Raw genomic sequence first — 24708 nt, forward strand, 5'->3', positions numbered from 1 at the left:
ACGCCTGAGTGCAGCCCGCCTTTCCCTGTCCTTCCCTGTGCTGCTGTGCTGTGACTGGCGCTGGGCGCTGACAGGGCTGATGCTCAGGAGGGTGTGAACCTCACGCCTAGGGCAGTGTCAATCAAGCAGAAGCAGTCCAATAAATGTTACCTGAATGTCTGGGTGAATGGTTTAGCCTGTTCTTTTCTCACACTTGGAGGCCTAGATTCTATCTGTTCAAGATACATTCTGGAATAAGGTATGTATTCACAAAGTGCAGGCTGAACTGATCTCACTAAAAAAAAAAAAAGTACTGAATTCAGCTGAGGGACTGAGTTCCATCCCTTGCCTGTCACACAGAGGTGTCTGCCTGGTCCAGTCAGGCTCTGTCTGTGCCTCCACAAGCAACAGCAGCACCTGGGGGCCAAGATGCCTCACCCCATCATACCCTCAGTGCTCAATTCCAGCAGGAACCCTCTCTCCATGGCAGCAGCATCCACCCCTCCTGCCACCCCTGAGCCTTCCCTCATTCACGGCCCTTCACGCTCACAGGCTGTTTTAATACTCAGGAGCTGTTGGGGATCAGAATAGCGCAGGACATGTCTGTCTCTCTGGGTGATTCTCTTTCTCTGTTGGCAGCTCCCAAACTGTTCACCAAGGCAGGCGCTCAAACACTCAGGCTCAGGCCATCAGACTGCTAACAAGGATGCCAGTAGGATGCTACATTCAGAGCCGTGGGAGGATGCCAACTTGGTAATATGTGAAATTAGTAAACAGACCGATGCAATAAAAATGTCAATCTTTGGAAGTCTCCCATTTTTGGATAGCTATAAAGCCTAAAAAGTTTTTGTTTTTTTTTTTAAAGCAGGCAATAAAATGAAACAAACTCTTATCTATATTGGAAAAAAATGAACAAAATATGGGCTGAGACAGTGGGTACTTAAGCCCAAAGCACTGATGCTCTTAGAAGGTGCTATAATGAGATTAATACAGTAATATGTTAACCCTCAGTTTAGTGAGCTTAAAAAAGATGAACAATTTGCTGTACTAGGGACATCGAAACACCCGAGGGTGAAGAAACAGAAGGCACTTCTGGATGGGAGATGATTTGGCAGCCAGTGTTATGCCTTGCTTAATATTCTACTTAATTTTTTTTTTTAAGTGAAATAAGAATTTTGTACAATGACGTTTTTGGATTTCAGTCAATATGAACAGGAAATGGGCATATGTAATATGACTTATAGTACCCCCTAACGGTATTCTAGAGTAACTGGTTTTTTCTTGTTGTTCATGGATCTGAGGTATGAGACATGAGTTGAGACACATTTGGAAATCCATTGGTGCCATGGTCCTACTTGGCCCAGTTTGCTGAGGGGAGTTGGGATGGTGGATAGCTTGCTCTCCTGCCAGGTCCCTGGAGGTTGGGTGCCTTAGTTCTGCTGGTACCCCACCTCTGAAGGAACCATTCTGAACAAGAGAGTAGCTGTGGAGACTTGCCTTTCTGGAAGTTGCCTGTAAGCGTGTCTTTCTCGAGGCTTCTTTTCTAAATTAAACTTTCGCCATACTTGTCTCAAAGGCAGTAAAAGCCTCCAAAGAAAGTTATTTATACTTCATGGTAATATTGGAGAAGGCAATGGCACCCCACTCCAGTACTCTTGCCTGGAAAATCCCATGGATGGAGGAGCCTGGAAGGCTGCAGTCCATGGGGTCACTGAGGGTCTGACACGACTGAGCGACTTCACTTTCACTTTTCACTTTCATGCATTGGAGAAGGAAATGGCAACCCACTCCAGTGTTCTTGCCTGGAGAATCCCAGGGATGGGGGAGCCTGGTGGGCTGCCATCTATGGGGTCGCACAGAGTCGGACACGACTGAAGTGACTTAGCAGCATGGTAATATGACAGTACCACCAAAAAGTTTCACTGTTTCAAATTAAGTCACTAGGCACCAGTCACTCTAAGATGCTGATAACTGCTATCTTGGGGAGCCAGGATGCCAGGGCTGTGGCTATGAAATTGATCCCCGAGTCTGGGGAAAATCCCCAATACAGGGAAAACTGGGAGCTGACCTGGGTCCTGTCTCTCCATGAGCGCACAGCAGAGGAATGGAGGAAAGAGCCCCAGGGCACTCTCTGTGTACTGTGGGCCCAAGTCTTCACCTTCCTGGTTTATACGTCTGGGAGTTGGACTAGATGATTCTGCTCATTTGTTTTATATTCTCAATTTAATAATAACCTCATCAGAATCAGAAACTGAGTTTTAAAGTCCATTAAAAAACCCCACTGGGCATTGTTGAGATAGAGCCCCTGCCGGTGGGAGAGACTCTCAGCTTTCTCTCAGCTTTCCTTCTTTCACACTGGTTTCCCTCCAGCCTCTGAGCTCTCCCTCAGCTCTGCACTGCCAGTGGTTTCTGTAGTGGAATGCTTCCTGCTTTTCTGTCCTTCTGAAAACCTGGGGCATGGACCTCAGAGGCTCCAGCTTTCCTTTCCTGTGGCTTTCCTCCAAAATTACACCTCCCTCTTCCCCCCTCCCCCCCCAGCCCCAGGGCCCTTGACTTCTCTGTCAGATGTCAGCCTGTCCTCGCCACAAAGCAGACTTTCCCCCAGGCTTCTCCCAGTGCTGACCTCAGCGCCCGCAGACCAAGCCGCAGACAGCCAGCGCCTGCGGGCTGCCCTGTGCTGACGCAGCTGCACACGGGAGCTGTGTCCCACACGCCAGGTCCCGTTCCTGTCACCAGGCCCACAGCCCTGTCATCCCACCTCTCTGTCCCCAAGAGAGATTGGCTCATCCTTTTCGCGGTTTCACCCATGGCTCAGTGAATCTTCTCCCCAGATCCAAGCATCCCTTGCTGTCCTCCTTCCCCCTCTCCTCTGAGCCCTCCTCTCCAGAACAAACTCGGTTCTTGGGGCCTCTTCAGGGACCTTCCATTTGGCGTCACGTGTTCGTTCACTGCAAGTTCCAGGAGAGGGGGACCAGGACTGGTGTGTCCACCATGGTGTCCCCGGCACATAGAAGAAGCTCGATGATAGATTTAAGCCTCAATCCCCAACACTGACTGGTCAGCACAGGAAGTGATGTCATGGGGAAGAGGGTGAGCCCGGGGCCCCAGGAAGAGGCCTGAGGAGGGTCAGCTGCAAGAGGACAGAGGCGCTGCGGTCCTGTCCTACCCTGGCTTTCACCCCACACTCAATGGCATCAGCTCTCACGAGGTCACTTTCTAGTTGTTCCTGGGGAGTGACTGGACATGGGAGGACATTTTGTTGTCATAGCATGGGAGTAGGGGGTTCTATGGGGCATCAGTGGGTGCGGTCAGATATGTTACCTCTGCTGTAATTTCTGGGACAGGGAATGCCTGTGGCACCCTGCGACACACACTCGGGCCTTGGCTCACCTGACCTCCAACATCCTGCAACGCTTTTTCGGTCTCTGCTTTCTGGATTCCCCTGTCTTGGTTCTTCACAGCCTCTTCCAGGGCACGTCTTCCCTCTGCCCAGGCCTGAGGCCTAGGTGTTCTCCATTTGCTCAGGACCATTTTCTCTCTTGCCACACACTGTCTCAGAATGTGAGATGTCACCCCTTGCTCTTCCTGATACACCTCCCAGCCCAGGTGTCTCTGCTGAGACCCAGCCCCACATGTTACTGCTTGCCAGCCCTCTCCACCTCGCGCATCTAAGGGGGCATTATACTGTCGATTCAGCCTCCTTCACATCTTCAAATGTATCTGCCTTTCTCTGTCTCACTGACAACACCTTAATACCTCATCATTTCTCACCCAAATGATTGTCTGTCTCCTCACTCATCTCTCTGCCCCAGCTTCCTTTCTGTTTTCCACACTGGGCTTAAGAATTGGCTTTCATGATGCTCCTCCACCAGGGAGAACATCAACTGACTGGCTGGCTTCCATGGACTTGAAGACAGAGGCCAGACTCTTGAGCATGGGATGCTGGTTGCTGAGCTCACCTCTCCAGCTTCATCCTCCACAGACTCTGAGCTCCTGATTCCAGGCAACGCACAGGTGTCGCTTGTCCTGCTCTGTCATGTCTGGGTCCCCTCTGCACCTTTATATATTCAGTTCCCCTGTGCCTGAACTTTGGCTCTGCCCTCACCGCCAATTCCTATTCAATAACCTCCAGGGCTCCCCGAAGGATTTCTAACGTCTCAGCAACTTTTCTCTGCAACTACTCTTCCCTCTGTTATATTCTTATCACCATGGAGAGCAATCATCCATTGGTTGAATGAGTGACTTTATATCTCACCAGTCTGTGAACAACTTGAGGGCAGGAATCATCATTAGTTTAACACTGCAACTTTAGCCAGGGATTGAAACATAGAGACTGTTGTGTGAATGAATGGCTAACAGTCTTGACATTTTATTGAAATCCACTCATGCTCACATCAGGAACAATAGTGATAACTGGAGCGGGTGAGGTCTCAGGACTCTGATGCCTGCTTCCTCCACACAGGGGCCTGAGGTTGCCACACTGCCCCTTCCCCACCTGGGCATGGTCGCTCTGAGCTGACCAGTTACTTTTTTTATCATTTTATTTCTAAAAGTCTTTTTTCAAAGTAATACAGGTACATTATTTAAAAAGTTAAATCCTTCTATAAGGCTCATAGTGCTGTAGACTCTGGCCTACTTCTGATGCTGGCTTTCTGGAAGCAAAACACTTTATAACCGTTGCAACTAATAATTACTAGTTATTAGCAATTACTAATAATTATGTTTAACTTCCTTTCACAGAAGGTGAGAATTTAGCTGTCTTTTCCATTCATTTCTCTTTCCACCATCCAGTTTGGTTCTATTTCAATATTTGTTTAAATCAAACTTAAGTGCTTACATTTCTGTGATAGAGATACCATTCATAGCTGAGTCATATATATTCTGTCACTTCCATGACAGCATTTCCTTTCTTATTCATCTTGTTTTCCCAGGAGTTAAACACTGCCTTGTATTTCTTTTGGTTAGTTTTCTATCTACTGGGCAGTAATTCACTCTACTGGGTAGTAATTCACTCTTAAAGTTCTAAGCAGAATATAAAGTGTTTCACAACAGGTTCAAACAAATCAACTAATCTTTCTTGGAGACTCCTCTGGGAGCACTGTGTGCCCTGGCTCAAATCTGGGTGCAAAGGTCTCTTAGCCTGCTCCAGGCTCTCAGCCCAATTCTTCCTTCATTCTTCATTTCTTCTTTCCTGTATCCATCTCCTGTTTCTTGGTTCTCACAGCTTTCTCTTTCTTAACTTGCTCCCCATTTCAGTGTAACACTTTGTCCAGTATATGCATCAGCAAACTACCTTAAAGGGCCAGAGATTAAGGGCCAAAAGTACCAAAAAGTACCTATAAAACCATTTACAATGTAACCATTAAAAAAAGTAAAAATGCTTCTAGCTTGTGGGACACACAGAAACAGGTGACAGGCCCGTCTTGGCCTGGGGATGTCAGCTGGCTGACTCCTAGTCTAGCAGCTCCCTAAGGAAGGGAGCACAGTGAGGTGATTTTTTTGAGATCTACTTTATCATGCAATGATTTAGTCTACCTCACACACTTGACTGATAGTCTGACTGCGCTCAGAACTCTCTCACCAATCATTCGCCTTGAGAATTCAAAGATACTGCAACTCTGTCGCTTAGTCCTCAGCTATGTAGAAAACTAGTGCCTTGCTTTTCGTTTGTCTTTAACTTTTATTGCAGTATAATTGCTTTATAGTGTTGGGTTAGTTTCTACTCTACAGCAAAATGAACTAGTCATACGTAGACATGTGCCTTGTCCCTTTTGGACTTCTTTCCCACTCAGATCACCACAGTGCATTACATAGAGTTCCCCGTGCTATAGAGTATGTGCTCATTAGTTACATATTTTACACCTAGTATCAGTAGTGTATATGTGTCGATCCCAGGTATCCATAAATTTGTTCTCTACCTTTGTGTCTCTATTTCTGCCCTACAAATATGATCATCTATACTGTTTTTCTAGACTTTGCATATATGCATTACTATATGATATTAGTTTTCTCTTTTTGACTTACTTCACCCTGTATGAGACACTTTGGGACCATCCATGTCTCTGCAAATGACCCAGCTTTGTTCCTTTTTAGTGGCTGAGTAATAGTCCATTCTGTCTATGCGCCACATCTTCTCTGCCCCGTCCTCTGTGGATGGACATCTAGGTGGCTTCCATGTCCTGGCTATTGTAAACAGCGCTGCTATGAACCCTGGGGTGCATGTATCTTTTTGACTTATGGTTTTCTCTCACTAGTGCATTGTTAAGAGCCTGGTTTTTCTCTCTGGAAGCTTTTAATATCTTTGCTTCATAACAAGTCTCCAGTCACAGCCATTTATCTTGGTGTTTCCACTGCCATAGTCCCTCTTGCACTCTGGAGGGCTTGTGGGATGGGTGGGAGGATCAATGCAGAGGAAATGGAGAGGAACACCTAGGTGGGAGGGGCTGCAGGGAAGCAAAGCACTAAGGATGAAGCAGAGATCTGGGGCCAGGGAAACAGGCTGGAAGGGAGGTTAGAAGGACTTGCTCCTGGGGTGGAGGTAAGAGGTCAGAAGGCCCCAGCTGGAAGCCAGCTTTTCTCAAAGTTCTGGGCTCTTTAATATTAAAGGGGGCTACTCTCCAGGTGGAGAGGCTCAAGAAGGCTGGGGCAGCCATCTCTGGCTGCTGCAAGCCAAGTGGAATGGCTATCATCAAAAAATCCACAAACAGTAAATGCTGGAAAGGGTATATAGAGAAGGGAACTCTCCTACACTGTTGGTGGGAATGTAAACTGGTACAGCCACTATGGAGAAGAGTATAAAGGATTCTTAAAAAACTAAAAATAGAGCTACCGTATGACCCTGCAATCCCACTCCTGGGTATATATATGGAGAAAAACATGATCCAAAAGGAAACATTCATCCCAATATTTATGGCAGCACTGTCTACAATAGCCAAGACATGGGGCAATCTAAATGTCCATTGACAGAGGAATGGATAAGGATGATGTGGTACAAATATAAAATGGAATATTACTCAGCCATTAAAGAGAATGAAATAATGTCATTTGCAGCCATGTGGATGGACCTAGCGAGTGTTACACTGAGTGAAGTAAATCAGACAAAGAAGGAGGTATATGACATCCTTTATATAAAAAGGAATACAAATGCACTTACTTATAAAACAGAAAGAGACTCACAGACTTTGAGAACAAATTTATGGTTGCCGGGAGGAAGGCTGAGAAGAAGGGATAGTTAGGGCATTTGGGATGGACAATGTACACACTGCTATATTTAAAATGGATAACCAACAGGGTCCTACTGTATAGCACATGGAACTCTGCTCAATGTTATGTGGCAACCTGGAAAGGAGGGGAGTCTGTGGGGAGAATGGATACATGTATATGTATAGCTGAGTCCCTCCGTTGTTCACCTGAAACTATCACAACACTATTAATCAGCTATACTCCAATACAAAATAAAAAGCAAAAAAAAAAAAAAGAGAGAATCGGTCAGGCCTATGGCCCCTCTGACTTCCCTGCCACCTGACCAGCTGTGCTTAGTCCTCACCCCTGGTCTTTATTCTGCCGATATGACAGTCTCAGACCCTAGTGACCACTGACCTTCACCCCTCTTCAGACTTGGCTCAGACCTCAGCCACTCTTATTGGGTTGTAACAATCAGTTCAGTTCAGTTCAGTTCAGTCGCTCAGTTGTGTCTGACTTTTCACGACCCCATGAATCGCAGCATGCCAGGCCTCCCTGTCCATCACCATCTCCCAGAGCTCACTCAGACTCACGTCCATCGAGTCAGTGATGCCATCCAGCCATCTCATCCTGGGTTGTCCCCTTCTCCTTCTGCCCCCAGTCCCTCCCAGCATCAGAGTCGTTTCTAATGAGTCAACTCTTCGCATGAGGTGGCCAAAGTACTGGAGCTTCAGCTTTAGCATCATTCCTTCCAAAGAAATCCCAGGGCTGATCTCCTTCAGAATGGACTGGTTGGATCTCCTTGCAGTCCAAGGGACTCTCAGGAGTCTTCTCCAACACCACAGTTCAAACGCATCAATTCTTCCGTGCTCAGCCTTCTTCACAATCCAACTCTCACATCCATGCATGACCACAGGAAAAACCATAGCCTTGACTAGACGGACCTTAGTCGGCAAAGTAATGTCTCTGCTTTTGAATATCTAGGTTGGTCATAACTTTGCTTCCAAGGAGTAAGCGTCTTTTAATTTCATGGCTGCAATCACCATCTGCAGTGATTTTGGAGCACAAAAAAATAAAGTCTGACACTGTTTCTACTGTTTCCCCATCTATTTCCCATGAAATGATGGGACAAGATGCCATGATCTTAGTTTTCTGAATGTTGAGCTTTAAGCCAACTTTTTCACTCTCCTCTTTCACTTTCATCAAGAGGCTTTTTAGCTCCTCTTCACTTTCTGCCATAAGGGTGGTGTCATCTGCATATCTGAGGTTATTGATATTTCTGCCGGCAATCTGGATTCCAGCTTGTGTTTCTTCCAGTCCAGCATTTCTCATGATGTACTCTGCATATAAGTTAAATAAGCAAGGTGACAATATACAGCCTTGACGTACTCCTTTTCCTATTTGGAACCAGTCTGTTGTTCCATGTCCAGTTCGAACTGTTGCTTCCTGACCTGCATACAGATTTCTCAAGAGGCAGGTCAGGTGGTCTGGTATTCTCATCTCTTTCAGAATTTTCCACAGTTTATTGTGATCCACACAGTCAAGGGCTTTGGCATAGTCAATAAAGCAGAAATAGATGTTTTTCTGGAACTCTCTTGCTTTTTCCATGATCCAGCGGATATTGGCAATTTGTCTCTAGCAAAGCTATTTTTTAAAATAATTTTATTTTTGGCTTGAATTTATCTATTTTTGGCTGTGCTGAGTCTTCACTGCTGTGCGGGCTTTTCTCTCCTACTCTCTAGTTGTCGCTTGCAGGCTTCTCATTGTGGTGACTTCTCTTGCTTTGGAGCATGGGCTCTAGGTTGCTTGTGCTTCAGTAGATGCGGCTCCCAAGCTCTAGAGCACAGGCTCAGTAGTTTGTGGTGCACGAGCTTAGTTGTTTTTAAGGCATGTGGGATCTCCCTGGATCAGTATCAAACCTGTGTCTCCTGCATGGCAGGGAGATTCTTTACTACCAAGCCACCAGGAAGCCCCGAAGAGCTAATTTATGTGGAGAGGTTTTTTTTTTTTTTTTTTTAAATAGAAATGAAATAAAGAAAACCAAGAATGGTTGGATCCAAACTTCTTTACTCATGAGTGAGTGCCAGCTCATCACTGACTTCCCTCCTAGGGTGAAGGGAAAGACAGGTGATAGTCTCTAGAGATCCTGCTTGGGTGCTTATAGAACCTGCTGGTCTTAGGATGTACCAACCATCACTCTCGACATAAACACCTGCTTCCTCTAGGAATGTACTCCTATCTCTATTATTCTTCCTCTCATATTCTCTGATCTCTCCTTTAAAATCCACAGTCGTCATATTCCCCCACTTGCAATTAATAAGATATGGCTTTTCAATAAGGAAACTGATACTGCTTTCCACTTTAAGAAAGTGATTTTTTTAATGGAAGGAGGAACTTTTCTGGCAGGGTAAAAATGCTTAGTTACTATATGTTTTTATATCTGAGAATGAGTAAAATAATCATCAGTATCAATATAAATTCAGTTCAGTCGCTCAGCTGTGTCCAACTCTTTGTGACCTCATAAAATAATCATATTTTATAATATAAATCAAGAAAGTAAATATAGACAAAATCCTAGCTGATGGGGAATATCGGTTATTAAGGGTGAATGGAGCTAATTTAAAACTAGGTTAAAAAACTCTAATTAATGTGAGTGTAAAGGGTGAACACCTTTGTTTCCTATGAGTTTCCTGACTGGGCTATCCCTATTTGATGGACTAGAGTAAAATAAGATGGAGATAGGGAGGCAGCAAATAATACTGGGGCCATGATATCTCTTATTTTCAGCTCCAAGATACAAACAAAATTCAATACATTTCTTCTTTTTCTTTTATTAAAGTATAGTTAATTTACAGTGTTATGTTAGTTTCAAGTGTTCAGCAAAGTGATTCAGTTGTATAGATTCTTTTTCAGATTCTTTTCCATTATAGGTTATTACAAGACCTCAATAATTTCTAATTCCTTCAGAAATAGATACATATAATACTTAATACCATATTAACTTTTCAGTGGGCTTCCCAGGTGGTTCAGGGGTACAGAATCTGCCTGCCAATGCAGGAAATGTGGGTTTCAATCCCTGGGTTGGGAAGATCCCCGAGAGATGGGAATGGCAACCCATTCTAGTATTCTTGCCTGGGAAATTCCGTGGACAGAGGAGCCTGGTGGGCTGCAGTCCATGGGGCCACAAAGAGTTGGACATGACTGAGCGACTAAACATCAACAACAACATTTCAATAGTGAACTTTTTTGGAAAGACAGATCAAACTTAGGGGTGGAAGACCAATATCTCCGAAAAGCTAATAATCCTGTTAAAACAGAATTTTAAATGCCTCTTCTTTTTTTCAAATCGTGAAAGTAGTAAAGACAAAATCAATGTGAGGATGAACAAGTGGAAACTGAAAGTCACTCATGTTTGGGATGGGGGTCGGGAAGGAGCAGGGTCAGGGATAGAGGATGCACACACTGCTGGTCAGCAAGCAACAGCAAGGCCACAGTCTAGAGCCAAAACGGCTGAGTCAGCAAGCTCACCCAGCAGGTCCATTTGGCTTGCAAGGTCCTTGGCCTCAAATCTATAAGCTCGTTATCTACCCTGACTCTTCATGCTTCCCATACCTGGCATGGGGGCGCAGGCCAGGTGGGCTCAGAAGGGAGGGTGTGATAAGGTGGAGGTGCAGAGCTGAAGCCAGGGCAGTGGGCAAGTAGGAAGGGGGCTGAGGAGAGAAGTCCAGAATTGCCCCCACCAGTGAGCCAGCAGGAGCCCATGAAAAGAACCCATGGAGGCCTGGTCTGATGGGGTAGAGGATCATGGGGAACAGAGGGAAGAATGAGTGTCAAGGAAGAAAACAGAGGGACCTGTGACAAACCTGCAAGAAAGTCAGAAGGATGAGCAGTGGACAAGTCCACTGGATCTCATTTGGGGTGGTTTTTAAAATAAAAATCTGCTGAAAGTTATACATTCTCATTTAGTATGGAAGGAAAGCAAAAAAGATGGAAATTAAAATTGTCTACAAACTCATCATACAGAGTGGTTAATTCTGTTCCAGGATTAAAAAAAAATAGTTCATGAATGTGAATGGAGGGAGAGTTTCTTCCCCTTCTCTCTATTAAAAAAAAGGGGTATGTGATCTATGAAACAAAAACAGACTCACAGACATAGAGAATAGAACTGTGGTTGCCAAGGAGGAGCGGGGAGAGGGATGGATTGGGATTTTGAGATTAGCAGATGCAAATCATTATATACAGGATGGATGGACAACAAGGTCCTACTCTATAGCACAGGGAACTATATTCAATATCCTGTGATAAACTATAATGAAAAAGGATGAAAAATAATATATATACGTATATGTATAACCAAGTCATTTTGCTGTATAGCAGAAATTAAACAGGACATTGTAAATCAACTATATTTCAATACAAATTTTTAAAAAGGGATGGATTGATATGTATGTATAGGTATATGGGTGTACATGTATAAATAAATATACATGTATATATGTGTACATGTATGTATATATGTGTACATGTATGTATATAGCAAAATTATGATCATAGATTATCAAGCTTTCTTCATATATTATAGTACAAACACCTATATTTTTTCCAAATTAACTTTCCTTAACAGCTGAATAATATTCAGGTAAATAGGTAAATACATGCTTGGGTTGAATGGGGCTTCCCAGGTGACTCAGTAGTAGAGAATCTGCCTGCAATGCAGGAAAGGCAGGAGACTCCAGTCCAATTCCTGAATCAGGAAGATCCCCTGGAGGAGGAAATGGCAACCTACTCCAGTATTCGTGCCTGGAAAATTCCATGGATAGAGGAGCCTAGCGGGCTACAGTCTATAGGGTTGCAAAGAGTTGGATATGACTGAGCAACTGAGCACACATGGAACCTGATGGCCACCCCAGGGATATGAGGAAACAGATTCTGAAATGTTTCTAGGCAGTGCTTCAAGGTCATATGTGACTCCAAAGTCTGGGCTTATATATTTTTAGGTTGAACATTTAGATTTGTTTCTGCCCCTCCCATTTTTTTTTTTTGGGCGGGGGGAGAGGGATGTAGCTTTAAATAGTGGAAATCTACCACTTATTTTGTGATCTGGGGTAAATAATCTCTGTGGATGTGTTTCTTTATCTATAAACTGAGAATAATGCCTGCTTTCTCCATTTCCTGATTTTGCTATGAGAGCATGTGTATAGGAGATTTCACTCTTATGACTTCACAGTTTAATTTTGAATGACTTGGTGGCTGGTGAGGCCACCAGAAGAGCTGGGAGAGGGTGATGGAACGGTAACAGTCCAGGTACAGCTGTGCTGCCTTGGGGTGTCTCCTGGACAGGAAGGAGAAGAAGCCCAGATGACTTTGAAGGGCATGATTCTTGCTCTGGAGAGAGGCCCAGGTTAGACCACAGCTTTGGGAACCTTTAGCTTCATGCTGGAAAAATGGGAGGGCTTTTCCAAATGAAAAAGGGCTTCCCTGGTGGCTTAGAGGGTAAAGCGTCCGCCTGCAACGCGGACTCAGGGGTTGAATCAGGGATTCAATTGAACTCAGGGGTTCAATCCCTGAGTTGGGAAGATCCCCTGGAGAAAGAAATGGCAACCCCCTCCAGTACTCTTGCCTGGAAAATCCCATGGACAGTCACAAAGAGTTGTACACGACTGAGTGACTTCACTTTTCCACTTTCCAAATGAAAAGTGGGCAGGCTTTTCCAAATGAAAGTGTATTGTTAGAAAAGAACAAGGCCAAGAGCAAAGCCTTAGGAGACACAGGTAGAAAAAAAGTATTAATGAGGGATGGCAGAAGGGGAAATTGAGGAGGGATACAGGGAAAAGGAAGTGGAAGAGGAACCAGAGATCAAACTGCCAACATTCGCTGGATCATAGAGAAAGCAAGGGAATTCCAGAAAAACATCTACCTCTGCTTCATTGACTACGCTAAAGCCTTTGACTGTGTGGATCATAACAAACTGTGGAAAGCTCTTAAAGAAATGTGAATACACCATCTTACCTGTCTCCTGAGGAATCCGTATGCAGGTCAAGAAGCAACAGTTAGAATCCTGCATGAAACAACTGATTGGTTCAAGATCAAGAAAGAAGTATGACAGGGCTGTCTGCTGTCACCCTGTTTGTTTAACCTATACACTGAGCACATCATGAGAAATGCCAGGTTGGATGAGTTACAAGCTGGAATCAAGATAGGTGGGAGAAACATCAACAACCTCAGATATGCAGATGATGCCAGTGTAATGGCAGAAAGCAAAGAGGAACTAAAGAGCCTCTTGATGAGGGTGAAGGAGGAGAGTGAAAGAGCCAGCTTAAAACTAAACATTAAAAGATAAGATCATTGCATCCAGCTCCATTTCCTATTCTTGGGCTCTAAAATCACTGTGGATGGTGACTGCACACATGAAATCAGAAGATGATTGCATCTTGGCAGAAAAGCTATGACAAACCTAGACAGTGTGTTGAAAAGCAAGGTCCATAGAGTCAAGGCTGTGGTCTTCCCAGTGGTCATGTACAGCTGTGAGAGCTGAACTGTAAAGAAGGCAGAATGCCAAAGTATTGATGCCTTTGAACTGTGGTGCCAGAGAAGACTCTTGAAAGTCTCTTGGACAGCAAGGAGATCAAACCAGTCAATCTTAAGGGAAATCAACCCTGAATACTCATTGGAAGGACTGATTCTGAAGCTGAAGCTCCAGTATTTTGGTCATCTGATGTGAACAGTGGACTCATTGCAAAGTCTCTGATGCTGGGAAAGATTGAGGGTAGAAGGAGAAGAGGGCATCAGAGGATGAGGTGGCTGGATGGCATCACTGATGCAATGGACATGAACTTGGGCAAACTTCAGGAGATGGTCAGGGACAGGGAGGCCTGGCATGCTGCAGTCCATGGGGTCTCAAACAATTGGACATGACTGGGCAACTGAACAACAACAACAACAGGAAAAATCAGGATTACATACAATCAGAGAAACCAAAATTTTAAAAAAGTCAAGAAAATTCACATTTAATTCCCACCATGTACTGCTCTGGGCTGCTAAAAGTTGACTATTAACTTAGCTCTGCCTGCTTTGTTTGACTGAGATTGAATCAATGAATTAAATCTTAAGGGTGAGAGAGAGAGGCTAACACAGGTGAACAAATTTCCCTCTTATAAAGTAAAAAATCAATCTAAACAAAGAGTAAAAGCATATTTGGAGAACTAGAAATGAATAAATCTATTCCTGAAGCTGGAAGTTATTAAACTCAAAGTAAATTAACCTTTGCAATTGTCACCGTGCATCTATAAAACCTACCAAATTATTCTTGGGTATTAAGAAAATGTAAAAATATTCTAAGGGCTCCATGTAGGGCTCTCCTGACTGGTGAAGTGGGCCCTGTACATGGGAAGGGCCTGGTGTGGGCCTGTGGTGTCTGACTTCTGGGCAGCTGTGCTGGGAGGGAGAAAGCTCAGGAGAGGAAAAGGGGAAGGGGATGGCAAGAACACGGTGGACGGTGTCAAAAGGAAACAACATGGGAGTGGTCCTTTTGATATCCCAACACCCAGAATTACTCTGATCCTTTTTTAGAATTACATATGTTTGGGGGAACAATAGAGCCAGAATATCTGGCTTCCAGCTCTGGTGCTGATGCTGTCTGGCAGTGTAGCCAATGTTCTTACTAAACATTTCAGAAGTGGGGCTCTTGTTTTCTTACAAAACTTCCTTCCTCCCTAAATAAAGGTCTCTTGCATTTTTCAGGATGGCTTTTGGACTACACTCTTTTGGAAAAGCCCATCTATTCTTGGGGCTCAATCTCATTTTCTTCTTTGTACTGTTTTTGCATATTCTATCATGAGCTTGCATTCCTTTGGTTGGAAAATAATGCTACTGAAAGGCAGTAAGTAAGAAACCCAAACTCAAGTTGTTCAGCTCAGTGTCTCGTTATTGTGCTATAGTCTCAACTTCGAGTTTTCTCTTGCTCTTGAGTCCAACTGGTCACCATGTCCTGGTGATTCTATATCTAGAATGATTCTAAATACTGGAGTGGAAAAAATGCCTAAGTGCACTCTGATAGAGGCAATACTTGTTTGGCACCTCTCTTGACGCTGCTTTTCAACCCTCTCTCCTCTCCATCTCCTCCTCCACCACGATGCCAGGACCCTAGACATATACATGGCTGCAGGGTCCTTCCAGGACCTTCTCTCCCTGAAAGCTGCTTTGTGCTGCTCTCCTCTTCTTCCCTCCTAAACCAACTCTTACTAGCTCCTGTTTTGGAACCCATGACAGCTCCTCCTTGCCCATGTATTATTGGGCCACTGCAGGAAATGTCTGCAGCTTAAACAGGGCCTTCTGGAGGTAGAATGTCCTAAGCTACCAGTAGGAGCCTGAAGAAGGAACGTTATAGTCCAAGGGCGCTGTGGGAGCTGGTGGCGGATGTAAAGGAGCCTGGTGGCATCTACTGATCCAACAACAGAGTTTACCTGGTAAAGAGCACCGTGTTTCGAGTTTAGACTGGCTTCATATCCACTGAGAAACTGAACATCCCTGAGCAAGTTACTTAACCTCTCTGTGCCTCAGTTTCCTGGCCTATACAATGGGGCTATTTATAGTACCTAACCTATAAGGCCTGTGTAAGTCTTAAATACCATATAAATAGTTAACCTGGTCTCAAATACATTGTATGTGCTTAAATAATATAAAATTAAGTACAAACTCAAAACATCACTATTATTTTACATTCAGTAACCATCCCTCTGGGACTGGACTCTGGCTGGCAAAGACCATTTCTCATCTTGTTTGGTATATGCCACAACTTCTTAAATCTACTTTCTCTTCCCTGTGACCTGGACCCCAGTCTTCTCTCCCTGACTTTCTTAATGTCATTCCAAGCAAACCAAGGAACCAGACTCAAGTGCGGTAGGGAAGAGCTGCTGCAGAGGCCTGCCAGGCAGACAGCCCCCTTCACTTCCCTCCCATATTATTCCCCAAAAATCTGGTTATATCTTCCTAGCATAACCCTCAGGCCCCAAATTAGGAATGTGGGATGTGTGTGCTCACCAGAACAACCCTTTACAGAATTTCCTCCCGCACATGACCCTGGATGCCTCCACCATAAAAACATTAACTGTGAATTTCCATAAAGCTGTGTATCACCAAAATACTTCCTTTTCAGGCTAGAAAAGTTTCTCAGAAAGCATATTTTACTTTCAAGAAGACAATCTAGAAACTAGTGGCTGCTCCTGTGGTTTTTCAGCTGTTTAAACCAGCATTTGGATACCACCAATGTCTCTCTCTCTTTTTTTTTCCTGGAGAACTGAATTACAAAATACTGGTTTCTATTAGGGTGTGTCTAGCACTTTCTTTGAGGCCAAGCATTCCATTTTTATAGTCTGCACACTAGATTTTCCATGAACAAGCTCAATTTTATTCCTAGGCAATGATGTTTAGGAAATCCAATATGAACATGAAGACTGTTCTAAGGCAGTTTCAGAATTTGTGCTATGCAGTTGCCTAAAAAGAGCACTTCTGATGTATAAAAAATATGTTTTGGGGGCATGCGATAATATATGTTGGGGAAAAGGGTTCTCACTACTCTTTATGTTTTCTTAGACTGGGCTATCTCAAGAGAACTTATCTGCTAAATTCTTCTTCTCAAGCCTTCATATCTATACTTGTACACAGTACAGCCCAAACACCCACCTACACAGGCATTTTATAGTAAGAGTTGGAAGCCAAGTGACTGAAAAACAAAACAAAATTATGTATATAGTGTCTTTACAGAGATTTACATGTGAATTCAGATGGGAGCCAATGGTAACTCTGGAGGAAAATGAACCAATTAAAGAAAAGTGCTAATGGAAAGTGTAACTATAATTTGGTTTTGCTGACAAATAAAAAAGCAGGTGCCATATTTTTAGGGAAAAATAATGTAGAAAATAGCTTTATATTTACATACACATACACATTCTGTCTCCATCTCCAAAAATTTACACATTGGCCGCAACTACCACAACACCCAATTTGACATTCTAAATATGTCCACCCTCTCTTCCTTTTAGCCCTCTAAGGGGGCCCCCTGGGCTACGCCAGGCTTCCCATGGACTCCTGTCTGTCCCTTCTTCTCTGAGTCCCTTGGCTCATTCTCTTCCCCGTCGAAATCTTTCACTCCTTCAGCGCTGTCCTCAAGGCCCATCTCCGCCATGAGGCCTTCCCCCAGAACCCCAGACCATTATGCCCCATGCTCCAAACCTGACACTATTAAACAAATTTATTTCAACTAATTTATTTGGCTGCACTGGGTCTTAGTTGCAGCATGTAGGATCTAGTTTCCCAACCAGGGATTGAATCTGGGCCTCCTGCATTGGGAGTGCAGTCTTAGCTACTAGACCACCAGGGAAGTCCCTGAATCCTCCGCTATTTATTGCTGATGCTGTCAATTTTACAGATTCATTTTGGGTAGGCATTTTCTCTCCCTATGGGTGCAAGCCTCTTGAGGGCAGGGCCACATCTAATTCCATTTCTTTTTAAAAAAAGAAAAAAAAAAAACATTTTATTTGATTTTTGGCCACACCCTACGACATGTGGGATGGATCTTAGTTCCCCTACCAGGGATCCAACCCACACTTCCTCCATTGGAAAGTGGAGTTTTAACCACTGGACCACCAGGGAGGTCCCTAATACCATTTCTGTCTGCTACCATAGTACCCCCACATACTGAACACAAAACAGATGAACCAATATCTATTGGGTTGTATGGGTTGAACAGCTGGGTGCAGATCTGTGAGATCTAGAATGGCTAATTTCATCTGGCTATCTAAATTGCTCTAATTAGGTCCAGATAATGTTCATAGCTGCCCATAGGCAGGGCTGCCACCCCTCATGAAACATTCCTGGAGAACTGTGGAGGCCACCCGTGGTAGATGCCATGGTGTACGTTCCAGGTCCCCCTTCAGGAATGAAAGGCCTAGCGCTCCACAGCTGCTGGAAGTGCTGCCTGCAGACAGCTCTCAGCTGAAGGGGCAGGTTTGTCCAAGATGCAGGGATGGCCTGCATCTAACGACTGATCATTATGTCAGGGGATATAAAAGCCTAGTCCCTCACCTCAACTCAGTTCTGTAGGGCTTTCCACCTTCAACTTGTTGGGCCTGCTCTGCAGCTCAGCTTCTCCCTCTGCCCAGCCTGGCATCTCTCCCCTCTGTTTGTCTTCCCCAGGTATTAATCCCAAGACCCTCTCCCAGTAAACACATTGCATGCTAACCTCCATCTCAGGGTCTGCTTCCTGGAGAACCAACTTATAACAGCATTTGTAGATCCATCCATCTATCCAAGCAGCCAGCCAGCCAGGCAGTAACCTACCACTGTGTTTAGGGCACACAGGTGGTGTTGATGAGAGGTGATACAGAGGAAAAAGGCCCAGTCTTTACCCTTAGAGAGCTAAGACCAATACCAGAGATGAGACATGTACAGGAATAACTGTGAAACACACAATGGAAAGTGGCTGGTGTCAAGAGAAAACATATAAACAGAGACGTGGCAGGATCTAACCTCAGGGCAATGGTGTGAGAGTCTTCCTGTACTGGCTTAAGTTGTGGCCATCAGTACCTGTGTCCTATCTGCCCATTTGATCCCAAGCCCTCCTAGAGACAGAATGGACTGTATCCTTATATCTCTTTTCATGCCCCTATACTTTCCAACACAGAGTCCCAGATAGTGCAAGTGATCTTAAAACACTGAAGCAAAGCACTGAAGGAAAGCGTTGGCAGCCCTACTTTATAGGACAGGATTTTGGCTGTCCATCTGGCCTTTTAGTGCAGAGCTCTCAGGAGGCTCCTCAAATTTCTCATTCATTTATAATGTCCATAAAACCCTGGAAACATGAAAGCATGGGACAAAGTCCTGATCCTCACAGCAGCCCACGGTGTGGTTGGGGCCGAAGCCCCTGAAAGTGTCCAAAGTAAGGACGAGACCTGGGACTGTGACTGATAGCCAAGTAGTTCATCATCCCCAGGTGGTGTCCTTGCCCATGGTTGTTTGGTTGTTCAGTCCATCAATTGTTAATTTGTCAGGCGACAAATGTTACTGAATAGCCTCCACAAATAACCCAACAATAAGAATCAACAAACTCCAAAACCCCATGATCCTCCAAAACCAATGTCCCAGCATAATTTACTGTGGGTGGGGGGAGGTGCCTTTGAGCGAAACTTTGTTGTTATTCACTCGCTAAGTCATTTCTGACTCTGCGACCCCATGGACTGCAGCATGCCAGGCTTCCCTGTCCTCCACCATCTCCCGGAGCTTGTTCCAATTCATGTCCATTGAGTCGATGATGCCATCCAGCCATCCCGTCCTCTGTCATCCCCTTCTCCTCCTGCCTTCAATCTTTCCTGTCTTCAGGGTCTTTTCCTCGCTATTAAGTATCTGATGGAAAGAAAGGAAGCACTGGTTGGGTGGGGAAGTCTGTCTCCTGCATTTCCCTGCCTCGGCCCAACTCAACACGCCAGTCCCTTTGCACTGTCCCTCTGCTTTTACTGCTTTTGTACAATCTGTCACCAACTTCTGCTGTTTGTTTCTCTGAAATGGCATTTGCATCCTTCCTCTTCTGCCTCGCTTAGGGATACCATCCCCTCTGACTGTGTGGTCACACCCTGGTAGCCGAGGCTCCAAGCCTAGGCCATCCCCCTACTTCATGTCTGTCAGATGTGGCTTCTGAAAACACAGCTCTCAGTCAGGGACATCTCTGCTCTGCTATCAGCTCAGCTGGGGCTTCTTCAGCGCTGCCAGGACCAAGTTATTAAGACCCCCTCTAGTAAGTGGCTCTCCCTACATTCATCTAACTTTATTTCCCAGTACACCTTGGTATCCCAGAGGAGGGCATGGCAACCCAGTCCAGTATTCTTGCCTGGAGAATCCCACAGATGAGGAGCCTGGCAGGCTATAGTCCATGGGGTCACAAAGAGTCGGCATGACTGAAGCTACTGTTAGCACACACATGCACACCTTAGTATATGCCCTCCACTCCAACTGCTTCCCTGTTCATCTGTGCCTTTGCTCAATGGTGTCTGACTTCTGGAACACCTTATCTCTACTTGGCTAACTACTGAATCCTACCCACTCCTTTGCCACTCTGTCTTCCTGGACCAAGCTTAGAACCTAGGGAATGGGAAAGACAGGGAGGGCAAAGTCAGGAGCCTGCTGTTTTCCCACTTCCTTTATTATCTTGAGGTTTCCTTATCACATCCCAACTCCATCGCATAGAAATGCTTTTCTGTGGCACCTACGCAGCCACAGGGATGCTCCATCAGTGTGACTACTTCGCGCTAGCTCTGGGTAGAAGGAGCTTGTCTGTTTCAGCTGGGGTAGACGATCTCAGTTTTACAAGTCAGAAAGGAAAGAAACTGGCACTGCTAATGTTTACTCGCTTGTTGCTTCTTAGGAAAGAATCTGAATCAGTGCTGAGTTAATATACCAAGCTCTAAGATTTCTGAGATGGATGGTGGGTTTGTCAAAGGAGAGACTGCCAAGTTGGGTCTCTGGAAAGAATCCAGTGTTCCATAAACGCTGTCTCTTTCCTAATCATAGAGAGAACCATAAAACTACAGAGAGGCAAAGGAGAGCTGCAGGCAGCAGAATGACATAGAAGCACCATCCTGTGCTTCTTGAAAAACAGAAAATGCAGATTGGGACAAATCTTATCCACACTCCCCCTTTGACCTTCCTATGCAGGCACTGCTCCATGAGAGAGCAGTACGGCAGATACTGTGGAGATCTTTGGAAAAGGCTCTTGAAAGGGGTACAGTAAAGACATTTCCTCACTCCTCTGCCAGTTTTTGACCAGGAAGGTTATGAGATGGGCAAAAATGGACAGAAGAATAGTGACTATCTCCCCTGTCTCCTGTTACCTCGAAGGGAAAAGGTGAACCAGTGTGTGTGGGGATTAACCACTCTTCTATAGGAAGTGGCATAAAAATGGCTAACCTCCAGGTTAGAAGGTAGACTGGATAAGGTGTTCTCTACTTTGTGCAACTTTCTCTAAAGCCAGAAGAGATGGATGGTGAAAGCAGTAGTTTTGAAGGACCCCATCTTTATGCCTTGAACTAGAACATGAGGATGAGAAGGGGTAACTTAAAAATAACCTCTCCCAAACAAATACATCTGCATGTGTGTGTGCATGTGCACGTGCGCGCGCGTGCGCGCACACACACACACACACACACACACATACACAAGACAGAGTGAAAAGGAGAAAATTCAAAACAAATCTTCTCAGGCAATTACATTAATGTAATAATAATGACAATAATACTAATTGTTTTATACATGTTATAAATGTTTTATACATGTTTTATAAATGTTATTAAATGTTATCCCCATTTGACAGATGGGGAAGTTAACTTGCCCATCAGGTGGTGCTAGTGGTAAAGAACCCGCCGGCCAATGCAGGAGATGTAAGAGATGCTGGTTAGATCTCTGGGTTGGGAAGAACCCCTGGAGAAGGGAATGGCAACCCACACCAGTATTCTTGCCTGAGGAATCCCATAGACAGAGGAGCCTGGTGGGATATGGTCCATGGGGTCACAAAGAGTCGGACACAACTGAAGCAACTTAGAACACACGAGGGTAGAGATTAAGACCCAGGTCTTTCTGATTCCAGAGTCCAGACTCAGAACTTTAATACGGTCCATCTTACAGCAAGGCTTTTCTACAAGTTCAGGAAGGAGAGGGCATTGAGGAGGGAGCAGCCCTTCATCTCAGCTCCCTGTGAGGTGGGTACACACAAATACACACATTAATACTCCAAGACGCCCCACTTCCTCTGCTGTCCTCAGTTACAAACCCACTCAGCTTGCACAGATACAGGTCCACAGATGGATGTCATGTTACTTACAGGGACAAGAATCAGCCCTATGGGTAATTTAAACTGCGTCTGAAGCTGCAACAGGAGTTTCCTTTCGATAGGATGTAGCCACAGCTAGATGATGAATTAGCACTTAGTTTTGAAGGTGTGTCACGAAGACTTTAAGATTGAAAGTGATGAGTGAGACTGAATGCCATTTAGCAGAATGGCTTGTGACATTCAAATAAATGTTCAACTTGTGAGATTCAAGCACACAGAGGAAGAAGAAATGACTGTGGAAAACGGTAAGGCAGAAACAAATGGTGACAGCTCACAGAACCGGCTGCCCTTCTTCATGGGATCCATCCAACCTCGGTAGTCACGGCTCAGCTGCTGTTAGCCGTGTAGCGGTCTTCCACACAAACAGACATGAATCCCCAGGGATATTCCTTGCTGAGCAGGCTGCCGGGAGAAGCAACCAGACCCTTCAGAACTCTTTTCCTCACCTGTCATCCAAGTACCAACTCTTCTGAGTGTCTCCTGCTACGGCCCCTCGCCCCTCCACCACCTTCTCTTCCCCTCTTCTTTCTCAAAGCCTCCTATCCTCCCCTTCTCCATCAACTGACATAAAAGATCTGAGGGTGGGAGCTGGGAGAGCATGTTCCTGAGATTTTGAAAGAGTAAAGTTTCAGTGTCAATGTATCCACCTCCCCTCCTCCTCCTGAACTCTAGAGATATACTTAGATACACACAAACACCCACTGGAACTTTTAAATGATGGGAAGAGATCCACAAGCCACCTGTGAAACAAAAGCTTGGTGCTTCATAGTCATGGGAACATACAGGTTGGAGAAGAGCTCATGTTTATTAATTAGGTCCACACATACCTACAGAAAGCAGGTGGCCCTTGCACAGAGATAGGAGTCCTCACACACAGGCATCTTGACGATGCCACCTTGTTTCTCTGCCATCCTCCTCTCTTCCCACCCAGCTGTGGGTATTTACCACAGCTGCCCTGTGAGGTGCAACAGAAAGGCAGTCACTCCGCCCTTGGCTAGGCCCTGGCTATGGTTTATGGGTAAGCCACCTAACCCAGTTCTGGAATATGGAGATAATAACCACTAGGCTAGGTGCTGTGAGGATGAAGGAGAATAATATATGCAGGGCCTTTGGCACAGCTTCTGGCGCTGACCTGCCTGATTCCTGAGCCTGCCTTTCCACAGGCACGCCTGGGCCGACGGTGACTGCTGACACTTGGTCCCCACCCTGGGGACCCTGGTCTGAACTGGGAAGAGTGGGGACTAGTCTGGGACCTCGGATCTGTACCCGAGGACCCCAGCTCTCAGGTCACAGGTCTGCTGGCCAGGGGCAGCCTGCAGGGCGGTGTGATGCGAGGGGAGCCACGGGTACGTGTGAGTACCATAGGTCTTCTGCCCCTGGACCCGTGGGCGGCGGGCGGAGCGGGCCAGTGGAGGTAGGTGGGCAGAGCCCGGCGGTAAGTCGACTCAAGGCTGTGGGTGGCTTCCTCCTGTTGCTCAGTATCAGGGAGAGGCGGGGGAGGACATTCATTTTTTTCTTAAGTAAGCATCCACCCATCGTTTCGATTAACTATCGATTGTGACAAGCTGGCTGCGCCCCTTAAAGGCGAAGCTCGGCCCCCGCGCGCCAACGTGTCTGTCTCCCTGGACCCTTCGTGGGGGACCTCCTCCGCGTGTGCAGGGCAGCGATGGGCCAACGCTTCCGCACCGGCTCATCTAGCAACCTCGGGAACCGCAACCACGAGCTGTGGTTTGAGTCCTGCCTGGCCACCCGCGGGGGCATTTTCTTCCCCGAATGTCCTGTCACGCCCTCGGAGCCGGTCATCTGTTCCGCAGCGTCCCTGGAGCTCGGAGTTCGAGGACCCGGCCGGCTCTTGGAAAGTTATTTCAAAAAGCAGATGTGTTGCAACCCTCACTGCAGCAAACTACAGGACACGGATTTCCCAAACCTTGTCACCCGCCCCCCAACCCCAACCCCGGCCCAATACCTCCCCACCCCCTGCCCCGGCCCGACGACCCGAGCCCTGCAGCACGGAGAGCCACCCTCAAACGCACCTACGCTCCCTCCAGCGCCCAAATGCAATGGGGAGAAAACCCCAAAGCAAAGTCAGAGCGCAGAGCCGTCCCAGTCCCGGCCTGGAAAGGATCGGACTGTTGGGGATCGGCCTCCCGCCTGGCAGCTCCGAGAAATACTCGCGATTTCCCGCCCGGGCCTCCCCTCCTCGATGCCCCAGTCTTCCTGGCGGGGCTGCCCCGACCCCTCGTACCTGCGGCGGTCCCGGGCTCGCCCTCGCTTTGCTCGCCTGAATCTGAATCCATGCCGCCTGCTGGCGTCCACAGCCGCCCGTCCGTCCCCGGGGTGTCCGGGGCCGGCGTCCGGACTCGGGCAGCCGCGTCGCACTCCGGCCGGGCGATGCGCGGCGGCCGCGGCAGGGGGCGGCTCGGAAGAGGCCAGCGCGGCCCGCTCTCCGCTCCCGGCGCCCGCCGGCCGGTGCCTGTGCGCGAGGCGAGCGCGGGGCGGAGGGTGGGGCGCGCCGGGAGAGCCGGGAGGAGGGCGGGGAGGCGCGAGCTGGGAGGAGCAGGAGCGTCCGGCGCCCGCGGGCTCCAGACTGGGGTTAAATACCCAGGGGAGGCGCCGCTCCTCCACCCGCGACCCGCAGCCCTGGACTTGCGGAGCCCGGCTAGGTCGTGCGA

The 24708-nt window shown here is 46.4% G+C and overlaps 1 protein-coding gene across 1 annotated transcript in view; it reads right to left on the reverse strand.

The window, feature by feature from the left end:
* The window catches only part of TNFAIP8L3 (TNF alpha induced protein 8 like 3), a 42637-nt gene extending 18237 nt beyond the window's left edge, over nt 1-24400 (reverse strand). Inside the window, exon 1 of the mRNA XM_068965651.1 lies at nt 24282-24400. Coding sequence (XP_068821752.1) covers nt 24282-24333 — 52 coding nt within the window. The 5' untranslated portion in view covers nt 24334-24400. The remainder of the gene's footprint in view (nt 1-24281) is intronic.
* Nucleotides 24401-24708: the final 308 nt, after the last annotated feature.

This window comes from Capricornis sumatraensis, chromosome 2, assembly GCF_032405125.1.
Source record: "Capricornis sumatraensis isolate serow.1 chromosome 2, serow.2, whole genome shotgun sequence".
NCBI lineage: Eukaryota > Metazoa > Chordata > Mammalia > Artiodactyla > Bovidae > Capricornis > Capricornis sumatraensis.